The sequence below is a fragment of the Natrix helvetica genome (genome assembly GCF_964273705.1).
Source record: "Natrix helvetica genome assembly, chromosome: 1".
Lineage (NCBI taxonomy): Eukaryota > Metazoa > Chordata > Lepidosauria > Squamata > Natricidae > Natrix > Natrix helvetica.
In genome coordinates, this window is record NC_138548.1 from 6,996,837 (window position 1) to 7,016,886 (window position 20,050).

General features: G+C 47.8%; 3 protein-coding genes across 4 annotated transcripts; all 3 read left to right on the forward strand.

Annotated features, from left to right (window-relative positions):
• Positions 1–672: 672 nt before the first annotated feature.
• On the forward strand, positions 673–6,186 carry LOC309386323 (phospholipase A2 inhibitor beta-like). 2 transcript variants are annotated; one of them, XM_081941559.1, is made up of 2 exons: positions 673–786; positions 4,546–6,186. In XM_081941559.1, the coding sequence occupies exon 2, from the start codon at positions 4,547–4,549 to the stop codon at positions 5,543–5,545; it is 999 nt and encodes a 332-aa protein (XP_081797685.1). In that variant the 5' UTR covers positions 673–786; position 4,546; the 3' UTR covers positions 5,546–6,186. The 2 variants fall into 2 exon arrangements, with proteins under 2 accessions (XP_081797685.1, XP_081797684.1); XM_081941558.1 differs by lacking the exon at positions 673–786 and adding an exon at positions 859–932.
• Positions 6,187–8,389: 2,203 nt separating this feature from the next.
• LOC309385369 (phospholipase A2 inhibitor beta-like) lies at positions 8,390–11,570 on the forward strand. The gene is made up of 2 exons (XM_081939796.1): positions 8,390–8,530; positions 10,045–11,570. The coding sequence occupies exon 2, from the start codon at positions 10,046–10,048 to the stop codon at positions 11,039–11,041; it is 996 nt and encodes a 331-aa protein (XP_081795922.1). The 5' UTR covers positions 8,390–8,530; position 10,045; the 3' UTR covers positions 11,042–11,570.
• Positions 11,571–12,920: 1,350 nt separating this feature from the next.
• LOC309385370 (phospholipase A2 inhibitor beta-like) lies at positions 12,921–16,434 on the forward strand. Its single transcript, XM_081939797.1, has 2 exons — positions 12,921–13,914; positions 15,420–16,434. Exon 2 carries the CDS (start codon positions 15,421–15,423, stop codon positions 16,414–16,416), a length of 996 nt encoding a protein of 331 aa, XP_081795923.1. The 5' UTR covers positions 12,921–13,914; position 15,420; the 3' UTR covers positions 16,417–16,434.
• Positions 16,435–20,050: the final 3,616 nt, after the last annotated feature.

Below are 20,050 nucleotides of genomic sequence, written 5' to 3' on the forward strand. Positions count from 1 at the left end.
AAATGAATAAATCCCCGGGAGGTAAAACTAAGAAAGTGCCAGGCCAGCTGATTGAAATAGGTGAGTCTTTAACTTTTGCCGGAAGGAACGGAGGTCGGTGGTAGTTCGAATGTCTGGGGGGAGGTCATTCCAGAGGGTTGGGCCCATCACAGAGAAGGATCTACTCCTAGGTGTCGCCCGCTGGCATTGCCTAGCAGACGGCACCAGGAGGAGCCCCTCTCTGTGTGAGCGGATAGGTCGCAGGGACGTGTGTGGTAGGATGCGATCCTGCAGATACCTAGGTCCTCTGCCATGGAGCGCTTTAAAGATGGTAATCAGTACCTTGAAACGCACCCGAAAGGCCACAGGTAGCCAGTGCAGCTCGCGCAGGAGAGGTGTTACGTGGGAGTAACGAGAATTTGTCTTTGGTCCCTGTGCTCTCAGTGCACATAAAATAAAATAGAATACATTCATCAAGAATCATAGGATTCCTAGGAAAATAGATATAAGGAAAATGTTTCTCCCCTCAAAATTCAGGCACATTTTCTTTTTCTTTTGGGAGGCATTTGAGGGGAAACAGACTGTCAACCTCTGGATGGCCTTTGAACCAAGGCTAAACTCCACACAAAACTTCAGCCAAATTTGTTTCGCAACCTGATGCAATCAAGGCGGGGGAAATTTTGGTATTGTTTCCGAGAAGGTTTTTGAGAGCAGTACCTTCCTCCTTTCGGTATTTACCGTAAGAGCCGTCCTGCTGAACGCAGCGCCCAAGAGGCTGGCAGAGGTGAGGTTTGGAGAGAGTCCCAGGTAAGTGCAGAGACCGCGATAGACAGGGGTTCTTTTTTTTTTTTTTAATTGCAGAACCTGAGTGTTGGTGGATTTGGAAAGAAGGGGGAAATGGCAAAGGGGAGGGAGGGAACTGTAGCCAGGGAAGTGGATCCTATCAAAGGCAAGTATGATTCTGATACTGCAAAATGTTTACTCCTTAAGATTCCCTAATGAAGAAACCAAGGGAGGGAGGGAGGGAGATACAGAGAAAGGCAGAGAGAGACAGAGACAGAGACAGAGAGGGGGGAGGGAGGGAGGGAGAGCTGGAGATACAGAGAGAGGCAGAGAGAGAGAGGGGGGGACAGAGAGAGGGGGGAGAGACAGAGAGGTAGAGAGACAGAGGGAGAGGGAGAGAGGGAGAGAGGGAGAGAGAGGGAGAGAGACAGATGGGGAGGGAGAGAGAGAGTGAGATACAGAGAGGCAGGAAGAGAGAGAGAGAGAGACAGAGAGGGACACAGAGAGAGAGGGAGGGAGAGAGAGAAGGAGAGGGGGAAGAGAGACAGAGAGGGAGAGAGGGAGAGGGAGGGACAGACAGGGAGGGAGGGAGAGAGGGAGACAGAGAGAGGGAGAGAGAGAGACAGAGAGGGGGAGGGAGGGAGGGAGAGGGAGGGAGATACAGAGAGGCAGAGAGAGGGGGAAAGGGGGAGGGTTCCTGATTGTCTCATGGGTGCTTTTTTTCAAGAGGTAGTTGGTCTTTCTTGTATTATTATTATTTTCTTTAAATACACTTCGCTTCTTCTTCAAGAAGTTTCTTCAGTTCAGTTCTGAAGAAACTTCCTGGATGAGAAGTGAAATGTTTTCAAAGATAAAAACCAAGAAAGTCCAGTTGCCTTTTGCAAAAGGATCTCTGAGGGAGAGGGAAAGAAAGAAAGGGAGAAAAAAAGAGAGAGAAAAGAAAGGAAGGGAAAGGAAAGGCGGAAGGAAGGATGGAAGGAAGAAGGGAAGTAGGAAGGAAAGAAACAAGTGAGAATAAGGAAGGAAAGGAAGGAAGGAAAGAAGGGAGGGAGGCAGAAGGAAGGAAAGAAAGAAAGAAAGAAAGAAAGAAGGAAGGAAGGAAGGAAGGAAGGAAGGAAGGAAGGAAGGAAGGAAGGAAGGAAGGAAGGAAAGAAAGAGGAAGGGAAGGAGTTAGTCAACACTTCCCCAGCCACCACCTAGTCTGACCTTCTTCCATTAGGTACCCCTTATCACCTTCACAGATAAACTTAAAGTCAGGAGAGGAAGCAGCTCTTTTTGGAGTCACTCGCTTGAGCAATACGTTGACGATGGCGAAATAGAACAGGAGGAAATGCCAATCCTGCATGATGGAAGACAGAAAGAGCGGAGAGGGAGGGGGATTTGGGCAGTGGCAGGTATGAAAGTCCTCGATGGCAGCCCAAACCAGTAAAGCAAGAACGGGGACACGGCCTTTACTGTACGGTTACAATAAGAGAAACGTGCGTGATTGAAAGGGCAGCCCTCCCTTTGCTGACCACAGAAGAAGGGCCTCTCCCTTCTGAGATACGGTATAGGGTTTCCTGCCTAGGCAGGGGGTTGGACTAGAAGACCTCCAAGGTCCCGTCCAACTCTACTATTGTATTGTATTGTATTACTTTCTCCACCCAAGTTCCTGCTTTGGATTCGGGAGTCCTCTCACCAAACTGACGGGTAGGGGGAGGACTTCCTGCGATCTTTCCCAAAGCTGCATTTTCACAGCCCACAAGAGGAAAAACTGGCCCTTTTTATCCAGAGGTTAAACCCGAGCCGGTACGGTCAGACAGCTGCTAAAAAGGCAAATGGTATCTTGGGGAGCAAGAGCAGAGAGTCCAGATATAGGGGAAAACGTTGAGACTTTGGGGTGGGGGGTGGGGAGGAAGTGGAGAGAAGAGCAATTAAGAGGATCAAAAGCCTGGAGGCAAAAACATCTGAAGAACATATGAAAAACATATAATAATAATAATAATAATAATAATAATAATAATAATAATAATAATAATAATTAATAATAATTTATTAAATTTCTAGACCGCCCCCTCTCCCCGGGGGGACTCGGGGCAGTGTACAGGAATAAATTTAAAAACATACAAACAATCATATACATAGCTAAAAGTCAAATTAAACAGCCCCTGTACAGATTTATAAAAAATTAAAAACATTAAAAACAGACCCTAAAAAATTTAGAAATAGGACTGAGGTGGGATAGGTGGAATTAGGCCAAGCCGGCTAGCTGGAATAGGTGGGTTTTAAGTTTCTGACGGAAGGAGCGGAGATCCGTAGCCATTCTAATGTCGGGGGGAAGGTCATTCCAGAGGGTTGGGCCCATCACAGAGAAGGCCCTTCCCCTAGGCGTTGCCCGCTGGCACAGCCTAGTGGACGGCACCCGGAGGAGTCCCTCTCTGTGTGAGCGAATCGGCCGAAGGGACGTATGGGGCAGGATAGTTGCCTTTTGGAAAAGGATATGAAGAAATAAAGAGAAATTTTCTGACAATCGACCCACAGAACAGAAGTTGCCTTCCGAAGTTGTGGGAGCTTCATCCCTGGAGGCTTTCAAGAAGATATTGGACTGCCATTGGTCAGAAATGGTGTAGGGTCTCCTGCTTTGGATGGGGGGGGGGTTGGACTAGATGACCTACAAGGTCCCTTCCAACTCTGTTCATCTGCAAGTAAGTAAACGGTTGCAGGAATGGCCAATCTGGAGCAAAGAAGGACTAGAGGGGACAAGATAGCAGCCTTCAAGAAGTCGTTGAATATCTCAGAGGGCTGCCAAAAAGAAGAGGGAGTCAATCTATTCTCCAAAGCACCCGAAGGCAGGACAAGAAGCAACAGAAGGAAACTAATCAAGGAGAGAAGCAACCTAGAACTGAGTAGAAACTTCCTAACAGTGAGAACAATTAACCAACTTGCCTCCAGAGGTTGTGGATGCTTCATCACTGGAGGTTTTTATGAAGAGACTGGGTAGTCATTTGTCTGAAATAGTATGGTCTCCTGCGGGGTTGGACTAGAAGACCTCCAAGGTCCCTTCCCACTCTGTTATTTTGACTTCCTTCTAGGGAATCTTATGGACAACTGCGTTGATTTACTTCTCTTTTCTCCCCCTCTCCCCTCTTCCACCTAATGCAGGGGTGTCCAAACTTGGGAACTTTAAGACGTGGGGACTTCAACTCCCAGAATTCCCCACCCTATGTACTATAAATGCAATTGCATGTGGCAATCAGGACTTTGAAATCATGTCGTAAGTACCTTTGGGGATGGTCTGTCGTACTTCCGAACGTTAGCGAAGCAGCCAGTCGTTAAGCGAGGACTACGTGTGATCTGTCTTGAATGCCTGAATGGAGGTAGTCGTCGGCATTTCAAGTAATGCACCCATTGAAAGCAAAACTCCAAGGCAGGTAGATTCCTCAAAGAACAAATTTATTGGATGCATCATTTCGGCACATCTGGTGAAAACCGACTCTGAAAGTTTCCCACGGTTTTCACCTGATCAAAAAAAAGTTTTCCCCTGCCCCCAAGTCATCAGTCACAATGTCCAATAGAGGTGCTGGCTGGTTGTTTAGTTACTTCACTCCTCCTTTCCCAGCCACCTGCTGGAATGACCTTGGTTCCCACAGGAAAAATCTTTTGTTTCGACTGCAAAACCCCAGCTAAATATTCCCCACCACCCTGTCTCCTCTTCTGCCCTCCTCAGGCCACAAAGATGGCCTCAGCCAGGTAGATAAATCAATATGTTTGTCTATTTATCTTCCTCTCCTTGCTTCTCCACAGGATGAAGTCTTCCGTTCCAGCTCTTCTGATCGTCTTCCTTGTGATGCCCCTCAACAGCTACACCCAGCAGGCTCTTTACTGCCCGCCCCAGCCTGCTCCAGAAAATATCACAGAGTTTGTCTGCAACTCCCCATCTCTCCGTGAATTTCCCACCGGCTTCCCCGTACGAGCCACAATGATCTCCGTTGAGTTCACCCAGGTCTCCAGCCTTGGCGTGGAAGCCCTTCAAGGACTTCCAAAGCTCCAGGAACTTCATCTCTCCAACAACAGGCTGAAGACCCTTCCAAGTGGCCTCTTCCGTAACCTCCCGGAATTGCACACCTTGGATCTGTCCACCAACCTCCTGGGAGATCTACCTCCAGGGATCTTCACCAACACAACGAGCCTGACGCATGTATCCATCAGTGAAAACCAACTGGCTGAACTGAGCCGATCCTGGTTCGAAACCCTGGAGGAGCTGAGGATGCTGAGCCTTGACCACAATCAACTGGAGGAGGTCCCGATTTCTTGTTTCGATAAGCTGAAGAAGTTGACTTTCCTAGATCTCTCCTCCAACCTCCTCCATCGCCTCTCTCCAGACATGTTCAGCGGCCTCGAGAATTTGGAGAGGTTGAACCTGGGAAACAACCCAATCCGATGTATCGCCCCGAGATCCTTCCATTGGGGACCCAAGCTGAGCATGATCTCCCTGAACAACTGCAGCCTGACCGACATCATAATTGGGGTCTTTCAACCATTGGACCATCTGGAGCTGCTGGACCTCTCCGACAACGAGCTCACCACACTGGATCCTCCAGTCGCCATCCCATCTTCCAAACTCAGTCTGGATCTTTCAGGAAATCCTTGGGCGTGTGACTGCCGCATGGAGAATCTTCTAACCTGGGTCAAGGAGCACAAGATCCCCTTATATACCGAGCGGGAAACGATCTGCGCTTTCCCCAAGCGTTTCAAGGGTGAAGAGGCAACTTCGCTTCAAAAATCCCAAATTTGTCCCTGCTAAACCTTCAAGGTGGATCCGTTCCCCACCCGCTTCCTAAACAGCAGGGATTTCCCAGTCTGGCGGCCATTTCCAGCTGAATGGACTTCAACTCCCAGAATTCTCAGCAATGGCCATGCTGCCTGGGGAATTCTGGGAGTTGAAGTCCACATAGCTGGATTTAAAGGAGAGGAGCCAGAGCGTGATTGGGGGTGGGGGGGAAATAGGGGAATACTAATTTTAGGGAGAAAAAGCTGTTCAGGAAGAGATGCTCAAAAAACCCCGACAGTATAAGTAGTCCTTGACTTACAACCGTTCAGTTAGTGACTTTTTGAAGTTTCAACAGCCCTGAAGAAATTGACCCGTGAGTGGATCAGAATCAGAATAGAGCTAGAAGGGACCTTGGAGGTCTTCTAGTCCAGCCCCCTGCTCAAGCAGGAGACCCAATCCAGACAAGTCTCTTCTTAAAGACCTCCAGTGTTGAAGCACCCACAAAGTCTGGTGGCAAGCTGTTCCACTGGTTAATTGTCCTCACTGTTAGGAAGTTTCTCCTTAGTTCCAGGTTGATTCTCTCTTTGGTTAGATTCCATCCATTGTTTCTTGTCTTGCCTTCAGAGGCTTTGAAAAATAAATTGATCCCCTCTAATTTGTGGCAGCCTCTCAAATACTGGAAGAGTCTATTATTATGTCACACTTAGTGCTTCTCAGAACTGCCTTTTTCACTGTTACTATTATTACTAGTGTAGGGCGCTGTTACATTAACCAGGAGACTGCAATGCTATATTCTTCAATAGCATTGAATTGCTATTGCAGAATTGCTATTGCAGAATTGCCTGCAATTCTACTAGCTCTGTTATGGTACATGCTCATATACTTCCCAAGATGCAACACAATAATAATAATAATAAATTTAATTTGTTAGCCGCTCCCTCTCCACAAGGACTCGGGGCGGCATACAATAAAAGCACATACAAATATAAACATACACATACATGCATACACATACACGTACACGGAGGAGGTAACAGTCATTAAATACATACAATAATAGTAATAAAATTAAAATTAGCAATTAAAATACCCCAAATTAAAAATTACGAATTTAAAAAAGACTGTCAGGAGGAATAGGATGAAACTACGGTTGAGCCAGGCCAGATAATTGAAAAAGGTGGGTCTTGAGCTTTACACGGAAGGAGCGGAGATCGGAGGTGATCCTGATATCAAGGGGGAGGTCATTCCAAAGGGCTGGGCCCATCACAGAGAAGGCTCTGCTCCTAGGCGTCGCCCCCCGACACTGTTTAGTGGACGGCACCCGGAGAAGTCCCTCTCTGTGCGAGCGGATTGGTCGTAGGGATTTATGGGGCAGGCAGGCGAGCTAGTTTTGCAACACAAAGAAAGACAAGCCGCTCTTCCTGCAACGTTATTCCCCTCCCTCCACCAGAACCGCCTCGAAAATGAGCATTGCAAGCAGGAAGGTTTAAAGCCGGCAGAAATCTGACTGCCTGCACAGAGCACCAACTCGTCTCCCCATCGAAGTCATACCTGTTTGTCTACTCGTGCAGAACATGTTTTTAAGCTGCTAGGTAGCTGAAGCAAGCTCACCCTGCCATGCAGAGCTGGGGCTCAAACCACAGGAGCAGAGACCATCTCCAGCGTCATTAAGCTACGGAGCCAATGTGCTTCTCAGTTTCGTTGTTCAATAAATTCTGTTTCTGCTTCAAGCAATTGTCCTGTCCTCTTTGAAACCCTGCTCAGAATGAGCCAGAATTTTCTTCTAACAATTTGGCAACCACCCAGGGACACCAAGTCTAAGCTGAATGATACCGTGTTTCCCCGAAAAGAAGAGCCCACCAGAAAAATAAACCCTAGCTTGATTTTCCAGGATGCTTGTAATATAAACCCTATCCCCAAAATAAGCCCCGTTTATGACTGTCAGATAGACAAGTCCATTTAGTATCATGTTCTCCCCAAAATAAGACCTAACAGGAAAATAATCTCTAATGCATATTTTGGAGCAAAACGTCATGTAATGCCAGGGTTCCAAATAGCATCCAAAAGTAAATCAGAGTCCAAAGGTAAAGTATTGCTCAAAGTCCCAATTTATGAAGAGAGCCCTGTTGGCACATCTGGGAAAACCCAAATCTGAAAGCTTCCCGGTTTTCCCCACCCAGATGAAAGTTCATGATCTTTCCCCCAGACCCACAAGTCCATCCCATGGTCCAATCTTCCTCTTCCACGCTGGCAGTTCCACCCATCCAGTTCCAGTCAGGTGCAGAGGTGCAGAGACAAAGGATGACCTTGGCTTTCTAGAAACCCAAGGTCTAGATCTGTGATAGCAAACCTCTGCGTGTCAAATGTGGCAAGCAGAGCCCTCTCTCTGGGCATGCGTGCCGTCGCTAGCTGCTCTCCTGGTTTAAGAAACAGGGAGGTTTGGGGGCTGTTTTTTGAACTGTTTTCAGACTGTTTTTCAAGCTTGAAAATGTCCTGAAAAACAGCTTTAAAAATGGCCTAAAAACGGCCCCCAAAAGGCCTGAAAAACAGGCTGAAAATGGACTGAAAAATGCCCCCAAAACCAGCATCTGCACATCGGCCAGCTGGTCTTCCGGTTTCCAGCCCTCTAGTGTGCAGACATCCATGTTCCGTTTTGGGCACTCGGTGCCAAAAAGTTTCTCTATCACTGGTCAAGGTGTGTTTTTTTCCACTTGTTTTAGGCATTTTTCCAAAAGAGATGAGGAAATTGTTTCTCCTCCCCCCCAAAAAACCAGAGAAAAGTTCTTCAGGTTTTCAACATTTGTCAACATTTGTCTTTGCCTTTGAACAAAGGTTCAGCTGTGCAGTGGATCTGTTTCTCTCTCCCCGTGATGCAATCAGGACGGGGGAATTTTGAGAAAGATTTTTGAGGACAGGAACTTCCTCCCAGCACTGATATATAAGAGAGAAACTGCAGGACACAGCATACTGACAAGAGGGAGAGAGGCTGGCAGACCTTTGGCTTGGAGAGAGATATAGGTAAGTGGGCTCTTTTTGGCTTTCTTCCCCCAGCTGAGTGTTGGTTTGGAATGAAAAGAAAGAAAGAAAGGAGAAAGGGAGGGAGGGAGGGAGGGAGGGAGGGAAGAGTGGAAGGAAAGAGGAAAGGAAGGAAAGAAAGAAGAAAGAGATAAAGAAGAAAGGTAAGATAGATAGATAGATGATAGATAGATAGATAGAAAGAAAGAAAGAAGAAAGGAAGGAAGGAAACAGTGGGAAGGAGGCGGAAAGAAAGAAAGAAAGAAAGAAAGAAAGAAAGAAAGAAAGAAAGAAAGAAAGAAAGGAGGGAGGGAGGAAAGAGTGGAAGGGAGGAGGAAAGGAAGGAAAGAAAGAGATGAAGAAGAAAGGAAAGATAGATAGATAGATAGATAGATAGATAGATAGATAGATGATACATAGATAGATAGATGATAAATAGATGATAGATAGATGATAGATAGATAGAAAGAAGAAAGGAAGGAAGGAAACAAACAGTGGGAAGGAGGCGGAAAGAAAGAAAGAAAGAAAGAAAGAAAGAAAGAAAGAAAGAAAGAAAGAAAGAAAGAAAGAAAGAGTGTGGGAATCAAAGCCTTGGAAGCTGCAAAAGACCATATTGGTTTGATTCCACTTCTTCCAAATTTCTAGTCCTTAAGATTTTCTAATGGAGAAAAAGAGGCAAGGAAGTGGATGGCAGGGTGGGAAGGAAGGAAGGAAGGAAGGAAGGAAGGAAGGAAGGTGGAGAGGGAGGGAGGAAAAAAAGAGAGGAGGAATGAAAAAAGGAGCAAGAGATGGAAGGAAGGAAAGTGAGAGGACGGAGGAGAGAAAGAGGGAAGGGAGGAATGAAAAAAGGAGTCAGGGATGGATGGATGGAAGAAGGGGAAGGAAGGAAGAATAGAGGGATGTCAAGGAAAAAGAAGGGACAGAGGCAAGCAGACAGGCAAGGAGGAAGGAAGGAAGGAAGGAAGGAAGGAAGGAAGGAAGGAAGGAAAGAGGAAAGGATTGAAGAATAGAGGGAGGTCAAGGAAAATGAAGGGACAGAGGCAGGCAGGCAGGCAAGAAGGAAGGAGGGAAGGAAGGAAGGAAGGAAGGAAGGAAGGAAGGAAGGAAGGAGGAAAGGATTGAAGAATAGAGGGAGGTCAAGGAAAAGGAAGGGACAGAAGCAGGCAGGCAGCAAAGAAGGAAGGAAAGAAGTGAAAAGAGGAGAAGCGAAGGAAAGAGAAATAAAAGAGATGAATAACACTTTTAGTCCCGAGCCTCAGCCCATTCGGACCATCTTCTATTCCGAGCCCCTTATTAAATTTGGAAATAACAGAGTCGGGAGGGGCTGCAGATATTTCAGGAGAGCTCTCAACCCCCATTGAGCAACCGTGTGGCGAGGGTGGAATTCAACTGAAGGAAAAGTCAATGCCACATCTGGGAACAGCAGGCAGAAACAGAGGAGGGGGCGGAGGGTTCCTGGCTGGGCCACATGTGAGAGGGAAGCTTAAGGTGTTGTCTCTCCCTTTTTCTCCCCATAGGATGAAGCCTTCAACTCCACCTCTTCTGATCGCCTGCCTTGTGATGTCCCTCAACAGCTACACCCAACAGGTCCCTCACTGCCTGCCCCTTCCCGGCTCAGAAAAGACGGTTTTGGTCTGCAACTCTTCATCGCTCCATGAATTTCCCAAAGGCTTCCCCAGTGAAACCAAGACAATCTACGTTGAGTCCACCCAGATCTCCGACATTGGCGCGGAGGCCCTGCAGGGTGTTCCGGAGCTGCAGGGGCTCTTTCTGACCAACAACCAGTTGAAGACCCTTCCGGGTGGCCTCTTACGTAACCTCCCACACCTTCACTCCCTGGATCTTTCCGGAAATCTTCTGGAAGATCTAGCTCCAGCACTCTTCGCCAATGTAGGTAGCCTGGCCTACTTAGCCCTCAGTAGAAACCAACTGGCCGAACTGCGCCCGTCCTGGTTCGAAACCCTGGAGGACCTCAAGATCCTGCGTCTCAGTCACAATCAGCTGACGGAGATCCCGGATTCTTGCTTCCGTAAGCTGACCCTGCTGGGGTCCCTGGATCTCTCCTCCAACCTCCTCCGCTGTCTCTCTCTGGAGATGTTCAGAGGCCTCACATTTTTAACGGTCTTAACTCTGAAAAACAACCCCATCCAGTCAATTGCCCCCAACACCTTCCGTGGGACTCCCACGCTGTGGATCCTCTCGCTGAGGAACACCAGCCTGACCCACGTTCCGGCTGGGCTCTTTCGGTCCTTGAAGAATCTGGGACGGTTGGATCTAGCCACCAACGAGATCACCTCTCTGGATTCTCCCTTGGTCAACGTGTCTTTTGCGCTCACACTCGATCTCTCCGGGAACCCCTGGGCGTGTGACTGCCGCCTGCAGGCTCTCTTCAACTGGGCCCAGAAAGACGGCGTGGATTTGCTCTCCAAGGAGGACGTGGTCTGCGCTTTCCCCAAACGTTTGGAGGGTCAAGTTGCAACTTCGCTTAACGGATCCCAACTTTGTCCCTGCTAAAGCCTTCGAGACGGATCTTTTCCCAGCCTGCTCAGCTGGTGTGCTGCAAGATGGACGGACTTCAACTCCCAGAATTCCCAAGCCGGCATGCTTTCAGATGATTGGACTTCAGTTCCCAGAATCCCCCAGCCATCATGTATAGACTTCAACTCCCAGAATTCCCAAGCCGGCATGCTTTCAGATGATTGGACTTCAGTTCCCAGAATCCCCCAGCCATCATGTATAGACTTCAACTCCCAGAATTCCCAAGCCAGCATGCTCTAAGATGATTGGACTTCAGTTCCCAGGATCCCCCAGCCATCATGTATAGACTTCAACTCCCAGAATTCCCAAGCCGGCATGCTTTCAGATGATTGGACTTCAGTTCCCAGAATCCCCCAGCCATCATGTATGGACTTCAACTCCCAGAATTCCTAAACCAGCATGTTTTCAGATGATTGGACTTCTGTGAAAAAGAATGAACGATGGTGTAACAAACAAGGCAATAAAAGAAAGAAAACAGGATAATTAAACACGAATCAGAAAAATTAAGCTAAGTTTGATTTTCTTTTCAACATTAGCCAAACTTTTCCCTCTCTGATGTTTTCAGCATTACAAACTTCCCTCCCGTCCCTTATTCAGCCCTTTTTGAATCCAAAAATCACCCCTTCACTTTCTTCCACTTTTACGGAAAACTCTGTAAAGGACAAGTGGTCCTCGACTTACAACAGTTCATTTAGTGACTGTTCAAAGTTACCACGGCACTGAAAAAATCACTTAGGACCGTTTTTCATCACTTATGATCCTCACAGCGTCCCCATGGTCACATGATAAAAATTCAGACGCTTGGCAACTGACTCGTATTTATGACGGTTGAAATGTCCCGGGGTCATGGGATCCCCTTTTGCGAGACTTCTCAAGAGCAACGTCAAGGGGGAAGAAAGATTCACTTAACAACTGCAGAAAGGGAGGGGAAAGGAAGCAAATAGATGAGGAAGGGAAGGGAAGGAAAGGGAGGGGGGTAAATAGACAAGGAAGGGGAAGGAAGGAAATAGATAAGAAAGAGGAAAGGGAAGGAAGTAAATAGATAAGAAAGAGGAAGGGAAGGGAAGAAAGTGATTAGATGAGGAAGGGGAAGGGGAGGAAGTGAATAGATAAGAAAGAGAGAACGAGAGGGAAGGAAGTAAATAGACGAGGAAGGGGAAGGGAAGAAAGTGAATAGATGTGGAAGGGGAAGGGAAGGAAGTAAATGGATAAGAAAGAGGAAGGGGAAGGGAAGGAAGTAAATAGATGAGGAATGGGAAGGGAAAGGAAACAAATAGATGATGAAGGGAAGGAAAGGGAGGGAAGTAAATAGACAAGGGAAGGGAAGGGAAAGTAGCAAATAGATAAGAAAGAGGAAGGGAATGGAAGAAAGTGTATAGATGAGGAAGGGGAAGGGAAGGAAGTAAATAGATAAGAAAGGAAGGGAAGGAAGTAAATAGATGAGGAAGAGAAAGGAAGGAAGTAAATAGATAAGAAAGAGGAAAGGGAAGGAAGTAAATAGATAAGAAAGAGGAAGGGAAGGGAAGAAAGTGAATAGATGAGGAAGGGGAAGGAACTGAATAAATAAGAAAGAGGAAGGGGAGGGAAGGAAGTAAATAGACGAGGAAGGGGAAGAGAAGAAAGTACATGGATAAGAAAGAGGAAAGGAAGGAAGCAAATAGATAAGAAAGAGGAAGGGGAAGGGAAGGAAGTAAATAGATGAGGAAGGGGAAGCGAAGGAAGTAAATAGATAAGAAAGAGGAAGGGGAGGGGAGGAAATAAATAGACGAGGAAGGGGAAGGGAAGGGGAAGGGAAGGGGAAGGGGAAGGGGAAGGGAAGGGGAAGGGAAGGGAAGGGGAAGGGGATGGGGAAGGAAGGAAGTAAATAGATGATGAAGGGAAGGAAAAGGAAAAGGAAAGGAAAGGGGGAAGGGAACTCTGATCTTTCTCTATTCTGTGCTGCAACAATTGCTCACTGACTCAACCCCGCCCCTTATTAAGTTTGCAGATAACACAAAGCAGATGCAAATATTTTAGGAGAGAGGATGAGTCCGAAAGATCCCAACATTCTTGAGCAACAGGTGGATGATGGTGGACCTGAAGAGGAGCACAGGACCTCCAAGGTCCCCTTCCAACTCCATGATTCCCTCATCTGGAAACGGGAGGGAGACACAGAGGGAGGGGGGAGTTGGGGCTGGGAGTGGCAGGTGTGAACGGGCAACTATCAGCCCTTTCAGGTACTCCTAAAGCTGCGTCTTCAAGAGGCAACTGGACTGTTTCTCTTTAACTGTTTTCAGGTTGTTTTTCAAGCTTGAAAATGTCCTGAAAAACAGCTTAAAATGGCCTAAAAACAGCCCCCAAAAGGCCTGAAAAACAGGCTGAAAATGGACTGAAAAATGCCCCCAAAACCAGCATCTGCACATCGGCCAGCTGGTCTTCCGGTTTCCAGCCCTCTAGCGTGCAGACATCCATGTTCCGTTTTGGGCACTCGGTGCCAAAAAGTTTCTCTATCACTGGTCAAGGTGTGTTTTTTTCCACTTGTTTTAGGCAGTTTTCAAAAGGAGATGAGGAAATTGTGTCTCCTCCCCCCCAAAAAACCAGAGAAAAGTTCTTTTTGGGAAAACGCTTCAGGTTTTCAACATTTGTCAACATTTGTCTTTGCCTTTGAACAAAGGTTCAGCTGTGCAGTGGATCATTTTTCTCCCCGTGATGCAATCAGGACGGGGGAATTTTGACCCATGTTTCTGAGAAAGATTTTTGAGGACAGGAACCTCCTCCCAGCACTGATATAGAAGAGAGAAACTGCAGGACACAGCATACCGACAAGAGGGAGAGAGGCTGGCAGACCTTTGGCTTGGAGAGAGATATAGGTAAGTGGGCTCTTTTTGGCTTTCTTCCCCCAGCTGAGTGTTGGTTTGGAATGAAAAGAAAGAAAGAAAGAAAGGAGGGAGGGAGGGAGGGAGGGAGGGAGGGAGGAAAGAGTGGAAGGGAGGAGGAAAGGAAGGAAAGAAAGAAGAAAGAGATAAAGAAGAAAGGAAGGATAAATAGAAAGAAGAAAGGAAGGAAGGAAACAGTGGGAAGGAGGCAGAAAGAAAGAAAGAAAGAAAGAAAGAAAGAAAGAAAGAAAGAAAGAGTGTGGGAATCAAAGTCTTGGAAGCTGCAAAAGACCATATTGCTTTGATTCCACTTCTTCCAAATTTCTAGTCCTTAAGATTTTCTAACGGAGAAAAAGAAATCCCAGACCCCATGCAAACACGTTTCATACTGAGGTGCACATTTTGGAAGAAAGAGAACGGCAAGAACAAGCAAACAAGGAATCGTGGCTAGGGGACCTGCGGCCGGGTGGTGTTCTTGGGGGTTTAAAAGAGAACGGAGGCAAGGAAGTGGATGGCAGGGTGGGAGGGAAGGGGGGAAGGAAGGAAGGATGGAAGGAAGGAAGGAAGGAAGGAAGGAAGGTGGAGAGAAGGAGGGAGAGAGGAAAAAAGAGAGAAAGGAGGAATGAAAAAAGGAGCAAGAGATGGAAGGAAGGAAAGTGAGAGGAGGAGGAGAGAAAGAGGGAAGGGAGGAATGAAAAAAGAAGTCAGGGATGGATGGATGGATGGATGGATGGATGGAAGGAAGGAGGAAGGAAGGAGAAATAGGGGAAAGTCAAGGAAAAGGAAGGGACAGAGGCAGGCTGGCAGGCAAGAAGGAAGGAAGGATTGAAGAATAGAGGGAGGTCAAGGAAAAGGAAGGGACAGAGGCAGGCAGGCAGGCAGCCTGGCAAGAAGGAAGGAAGGAAGGAAGGAAGGAAGGAAGGAAGGAAGGAAGGAAGGAAGGAAAGAGGAAAGGATTGAAGAATAGAGGGAGGTCAAGGAAAAGGAAGGGACAGAGGCAGGCAGGCAGCAAAGAAGGAAGGAAAGAAGGAAGGAAGGAAGGAAGGAAGGAAGGAAGGAAGGAAGGAAGGAAGGAAGGAAGGAAAGAGGAAAGGATTGAAGAATAGAGGGAGGTCAAGGAAAAGGAAGGGACAGAGGCAGGCAGGCAGCAAAGAAGGAAGGAAAGAAGTGAAAAGAGGAGAAGCGAAGGAAAGAGAAAGGGAAATAAAAGAGATGAATAACACTTTTAGTCCCGAGCCTCAGCCCATTCGGACCATCTTCTATTCCGAGCCCCTTAACAAATTTGGAAATAACAGAGTCGGGAGGGGCTGCAGATATTTCAGGAGAGCTCTCAACCCCCATTGAGCAACCGGGTGGCGAGGGTGGAATCAGCTGAAGGAAAAGTCAGTGCCACATCTGGGAACAGCAGGCAGAAACAGAGGAGGGGGCGGAGGGTTCCTGGCTGGGCCACATGTGAGAGGGAAGCTTAAGGTGTTGTCTCTCCCTTTTTCTCCCCATAGGATGAAGCCTTCAACTCCACCTCTTCTGATCGCCTGCCTTGTGATGTCCCTCAACAGCTACACCCAACAGGTCCCTCACTGCCTGCCCCTTCCTGTCTTAGAAAACACATTTTTTTTCTGCAACACTTCATCGCTCCGTGAATTTCCCACAGGCTTCCCCAGTGAAACCAAGAAAATCGTCGTTCAGTCCACCCAGATCTCCGACCTTGGCACGGAGGCCCTGCAGGGTCTTCCGGAGCTCCAGAACCTTTATCTGACCAACAACCAGTTGAAGACCCTGCCGGGTGGCCTCTTCCGTAACCTCCCACACCTTCACTCCCTGGATCTCTCCGGAAATCTCCTGGAAGATCTAGCTCCAGAGCTCTTCGCCAATGCAAGTAGCCTGGCCTACTTAGCCCTCAGTAGAAACCAACTGGCCGAACTGCGCCCATCCTGGTTCGAAACCTTGGAGGGCCTCAAGAACCTGCATCTCAAACACAATCAGCTGAAGGAGATCCCAGATTCTTGCTTCCATAAGCTGACCCTGCTGGTGGCCCTGGATCTCTCCTCCAACCTCCTCCGCTGCCTCTCTCCAGAGATGTTCAGAGGCCTCAAGGTTTTAGAGCTTTTAATTCTGGAAAACAACCCGATCCGGTCGATCGCTCCCAACACCTTCCGTGGGACTCCCACACTGTGGATCCTCTCGCTGAGGAACACCAGCCTGACCAACGTTCCGGCTGGGCTCTTTCGGTCCTTGAAGCATCTGGGACATTTGGTTCTCGCCGCCAATGAGATCACCTCTCTGGATTCTCCCTTGGTCAACGTGTCTTTTGCGCTCAAAATCGATCTCTCCGGGAACCCCTGGGCGTGTGACTGCCGCCTGCAGGCCCTCTTCAACTGGGCCCAGAAAGATGGCGTGGATTTGCTCTCCAAGGAGGACGTGGTCTGCGCTTTCCCCAAACGTTTGGAGGGTCAAGTTGCAACTTCGCTTAACGGATCCCAACTTTGTGCCTGCTAAAGTCTTCGAGACGGATCTTTTCCCAGCCTGCTCAGCTGGTGTGCTGCAAGATGGATGGACTTCAACCCCCAGAATTCCCAAGCCGGCATTCCTAGGCCAGCATACTTTCAGATGATTGGACCTCAGTTCCCAGAATCCACCAGCCACCATGTACGGATTTCTACTCCCAGAATTCCTAGGCCGGCATGTTTTCAGATGATTGGACTTCAGTTCCCAGAGTCCACCAGCCACCATGAATGGACTTCAACTCCCAGAATTTCTAGGCCGCCATGCTTTAAGATGATTGGACTTCAGTTCCCAGAATCCTCCTGCAGCCCGAGCTCCGTTTTCAGCTGGGACAACCTCCTGCAGGCTTCTGCCATGAAAACGAAGCACGGAAGGAGCACGCATGCTCCTCGCAACCTCTGTTTTTGCTGGCAAAGGCACCATGGGCCAGTCCTTCGCTATCTCCAGGGCAGCCCCGTAGGCCAGATATAAGCACCTCGTGGGCCAGATCCGGCCCCCGGGCCTTGTGTTTGGACACCCCTGTCCTAGAAGGTTGTTGAGGCCACTCACAGCTTTGTCTCTGTCCTCAGGGCCACCTGAGCGATGCTCCAGTTGTGCTTCAGTAGAGTTGAAGAAGCTTCTTGGAGAAGCGAAACGTCTTCAAAAGAAAAAACAAGGAAGTCCAGTTGCCCCCTGAAAAATTACCTTTGGGACAACCAGGTCCTGCATGATAGGAGAATCCCTACAGACTTTCAGTTTCACTTAGGTAAAGGTTCCCCTCCCACATATGTGCTCGTCATTCCCGACTCTAGGGGGCAGTGTTCATCTCCATTTCAAAGCCGAAGAGCCAGCCCTGTCCGAAGACATCCCCGTGGTCGTGTGGCCAGCATGACCAAACATTAGGTTGAAGGTTTAAGGTTTATTGAATTTATAGACCGCCCCCTCTCCCCGTAGGGACTCGGGGCGGTGTACAGACAGTTCATGTTCAAGACAACAAAACATAACATAGGACATCAAGCAAAACAACGCACACATACCGTCTGTGTATAAAACCCAAAACCAATTTAAATAATTAAAACAATTTTAAAAACCCGTTTAAAACCCCAATTTAAAATTTAAAAAGCCATCCAGGAAGGTTAGTAATAGATGTTCCCTGTAAATACAATTACAATTACAATTAGGCCAGGCCGGCTAATCAAAACAGGTGGGTCTTGAGTTTCTTGCGGAAGGAGCGGAGATCCGAGGTAGTTCTAATATCGGGGGGGCAGGTCGTTCCAGAGGGTTGGGCCCATCACAGAGAAGGCCCTATTCCTAGGCACCGCCCGCCCGCACTGTTTAGCGGAAGGTACCCGGAGGAGACCCTCTCTGTGAGAGCGGATTGGTCGCATTGAAGGTGCACAGAACACCGTTCCCTTCCCACCAAAGGTGGCTCCTATTTTTCTACTTGCATTTTTTACCTGCTTTCAAACTGCTAGGTTGGCAGAAGCTGGGACAAGTCACGGGAGCTCACTCCGTTACGCGGTGCTGGGGATTCGAACCGCCGAACTGCCGATCTTTCTGATCGACAAGCTCAGCATCTTAGCCACTGAGCCACCGCGTCCCCCGATACACTTAAGAACCGTACTAACTTATCAGCTGCAGTGATTCACTTAGCAACCGTGGCACGGCAGGTCGTAGAATAAAGGGAGGGAAGAGAGGGAGTTTACTTAAATTTGTTTAACAAACGAAATCCACTTAACCAACGTCTCACTTCTGCTTAGCAAAGCTGTTATTCAAAGACATCCCAATTGCTTCTCTTGCATATTGTTTGGTTTGGTTCCTTAATTATTTTCCTTGTCTCTCCCCACCCAACCTCGCTTTCTAATTGGGAAGAAAACAAACGAGCTACCCACCAATTGTTTCAGCTTGCAAATGGATGACAAAGGCACAAGTCCCTTGGAAGTTTTAAATTAAATCCAATTGTTTCAAAGATATTCGGCAATTGGCGGTGATTTAAACGAGCAATAAAACCCCAGCTAAAATAGCACTTGCTATCCCAAAGCGGTTTTTTCTTCTTCTTCTTCTTTTGGCATTTATTTGCTATCTGTTCCTTCCTTTAAATAATCCCTGCGAAATTGATGTAAACAGAAATAAAGGAAAATTAAGAACGAAGGGCAGGAGGAGGAGGGAAGGGAATACTGCAGGGAAATAAAATTGACAGAGGGAATTCGGGCCGTTGCAAATGCCGAAACTGGCGCGGGGACAAACTCAGTTGGCATCTAAGCTTGGCCCCTGCCGGAATCTTTAAAAACGTGATGCCAGGAAGATCGGATCCAAAAAGAAGACAGAGCTCCAGACTACAATTTTTACAAGGTTAAATCCGTTTCTGCTCCAGCTGACCACAGGAATATGTGGTGTTCCCAATGGGCAATTTGGAAAACCATACTGGGATGGTGTGGGAAGCCCCCCCCTTCCCCCCCCATCTCCCTTCCTCACTTCTAGGGAATGAAATATTTTGGGGAAATATTAAAAGAGGCAGAATGTTCTATTTCCCCAAAGGAGAAATGGAGAAACGTGTTTTTAGAAGCAGAAAGCTGCCCCAGATTTTGTGTGCCCAAAATGAAACACCTTCACCTCCAGCGATGGGATTAAAATTTACATCCTTCTTCTCCACCCAAATTGTAAGAACAACAACTACTACTACTACTTCTGCCTCTTCTTTTATTCTCCTCCTCCTTTTCCTTCCCTCTTCCCTCCCCTTTTCTCCTCCTCTCTCCCTCTTCTCTCTTCTTTTCCTTCTTTTCCTTCCCCTCCCTCTTCTCTTTCTTCTTATTCTCTTCCCCCTTCTTCTCCTTCCCCCTCCCTCTTCTCTCCTTGCTTCTCCTCCTCCTCCCTCTTCCCTCCCTTCTTTTTCTTCTCCTCCTTCCTTCTTCTCTCCCTCTCCCTCCTATTTCTCCTCCTTCCTTCTTCTCTCTCCTTTTCTTTCCCCCTCTTCTCTTTCTTATTCTCTTCCTCCTTCATCTCCTTCCCCCTCCCTCTTCTCTCCCTTCTTTTTCTTCTTTTCCTTCCCCTCCCTCTTCTCTTTCTTCTTATTCTCCTTTCTTCTCCTTCCCCCTCCCTCTTCTCTCCTTGCTTCTCCTCCTCCTACCTCTTCCCTCCCTTCTTTTTCTTCTCCTCCTCCTCCACCTTCCCCTTCCCTCTTCTCTCCCTCCCCTCCTCCTGTTTCTCCACCTTCCCTCTTCTCTCCCTTTTCTTTCCCCCTCCCTCTTCTCTTTCTTCTTCTCCTCCTCCTCCTTCCCCATCTCTTCTCTCCTTGCTTCTCCTCCTCCTACTACTACCTCTTCCCTCCCTTTTTCTTCTCCTCCTTCCCACTCCCTCTTCTCTCCCTCCTCCTCCTTTTTCTCCTCCTTCCCCATCCCTCTTCTCTCCTTTCTTCTTCTCCTCCTCTTTCCCTTTTCTCTCCCCTTTCTTTCCCCCTCCCTCCTCTCCCTTCTTTTTCTTCTTCTCTTCCTTCCCCCTCTCTTCACTTTCTTTTTATTCTCCTCCTCCTTCCCCCTCCCTCTTCTCTCCTTGCTTCTCCTCCTCCTTCTTCCCTCCCTTCTTTTTCTTCTCCTCGTTCTCCATCCCTTCTTTCTTCTTCTCCTCCTCTTTCCCTTTTCTCTTTTCTTTC

Coding starts and splice junctions, on each gene's coding strand:
- LOC309386323 (XM_081941558.1), top strand. CDS start 877: ATGGCAAAGGGGAGGGAGGGAACTGTAGCCAGGGAAGTGGATCCTATC. Junction 933..4,545: donor GTGGATCCTATCAAAGGCAA/GTATGATTCTGA, acceptor GCTTCTCCACAG/GATGAAGTCTTCCGTTCCAG.
- LOC309385369 (XM_081939796.1), top strand. CDS start 10,046: ATGAAGCCTTCAACTCCACCTCTTCTGATCGCCTGCCTTGTGATGTCC.
- LOC309385370 (XM_081939797.1), top strand. CDS start 15,421: ATGAAGCCTTCAACTCCACCTCTTCTGATCGCCTGCCTTGTGATGTCC.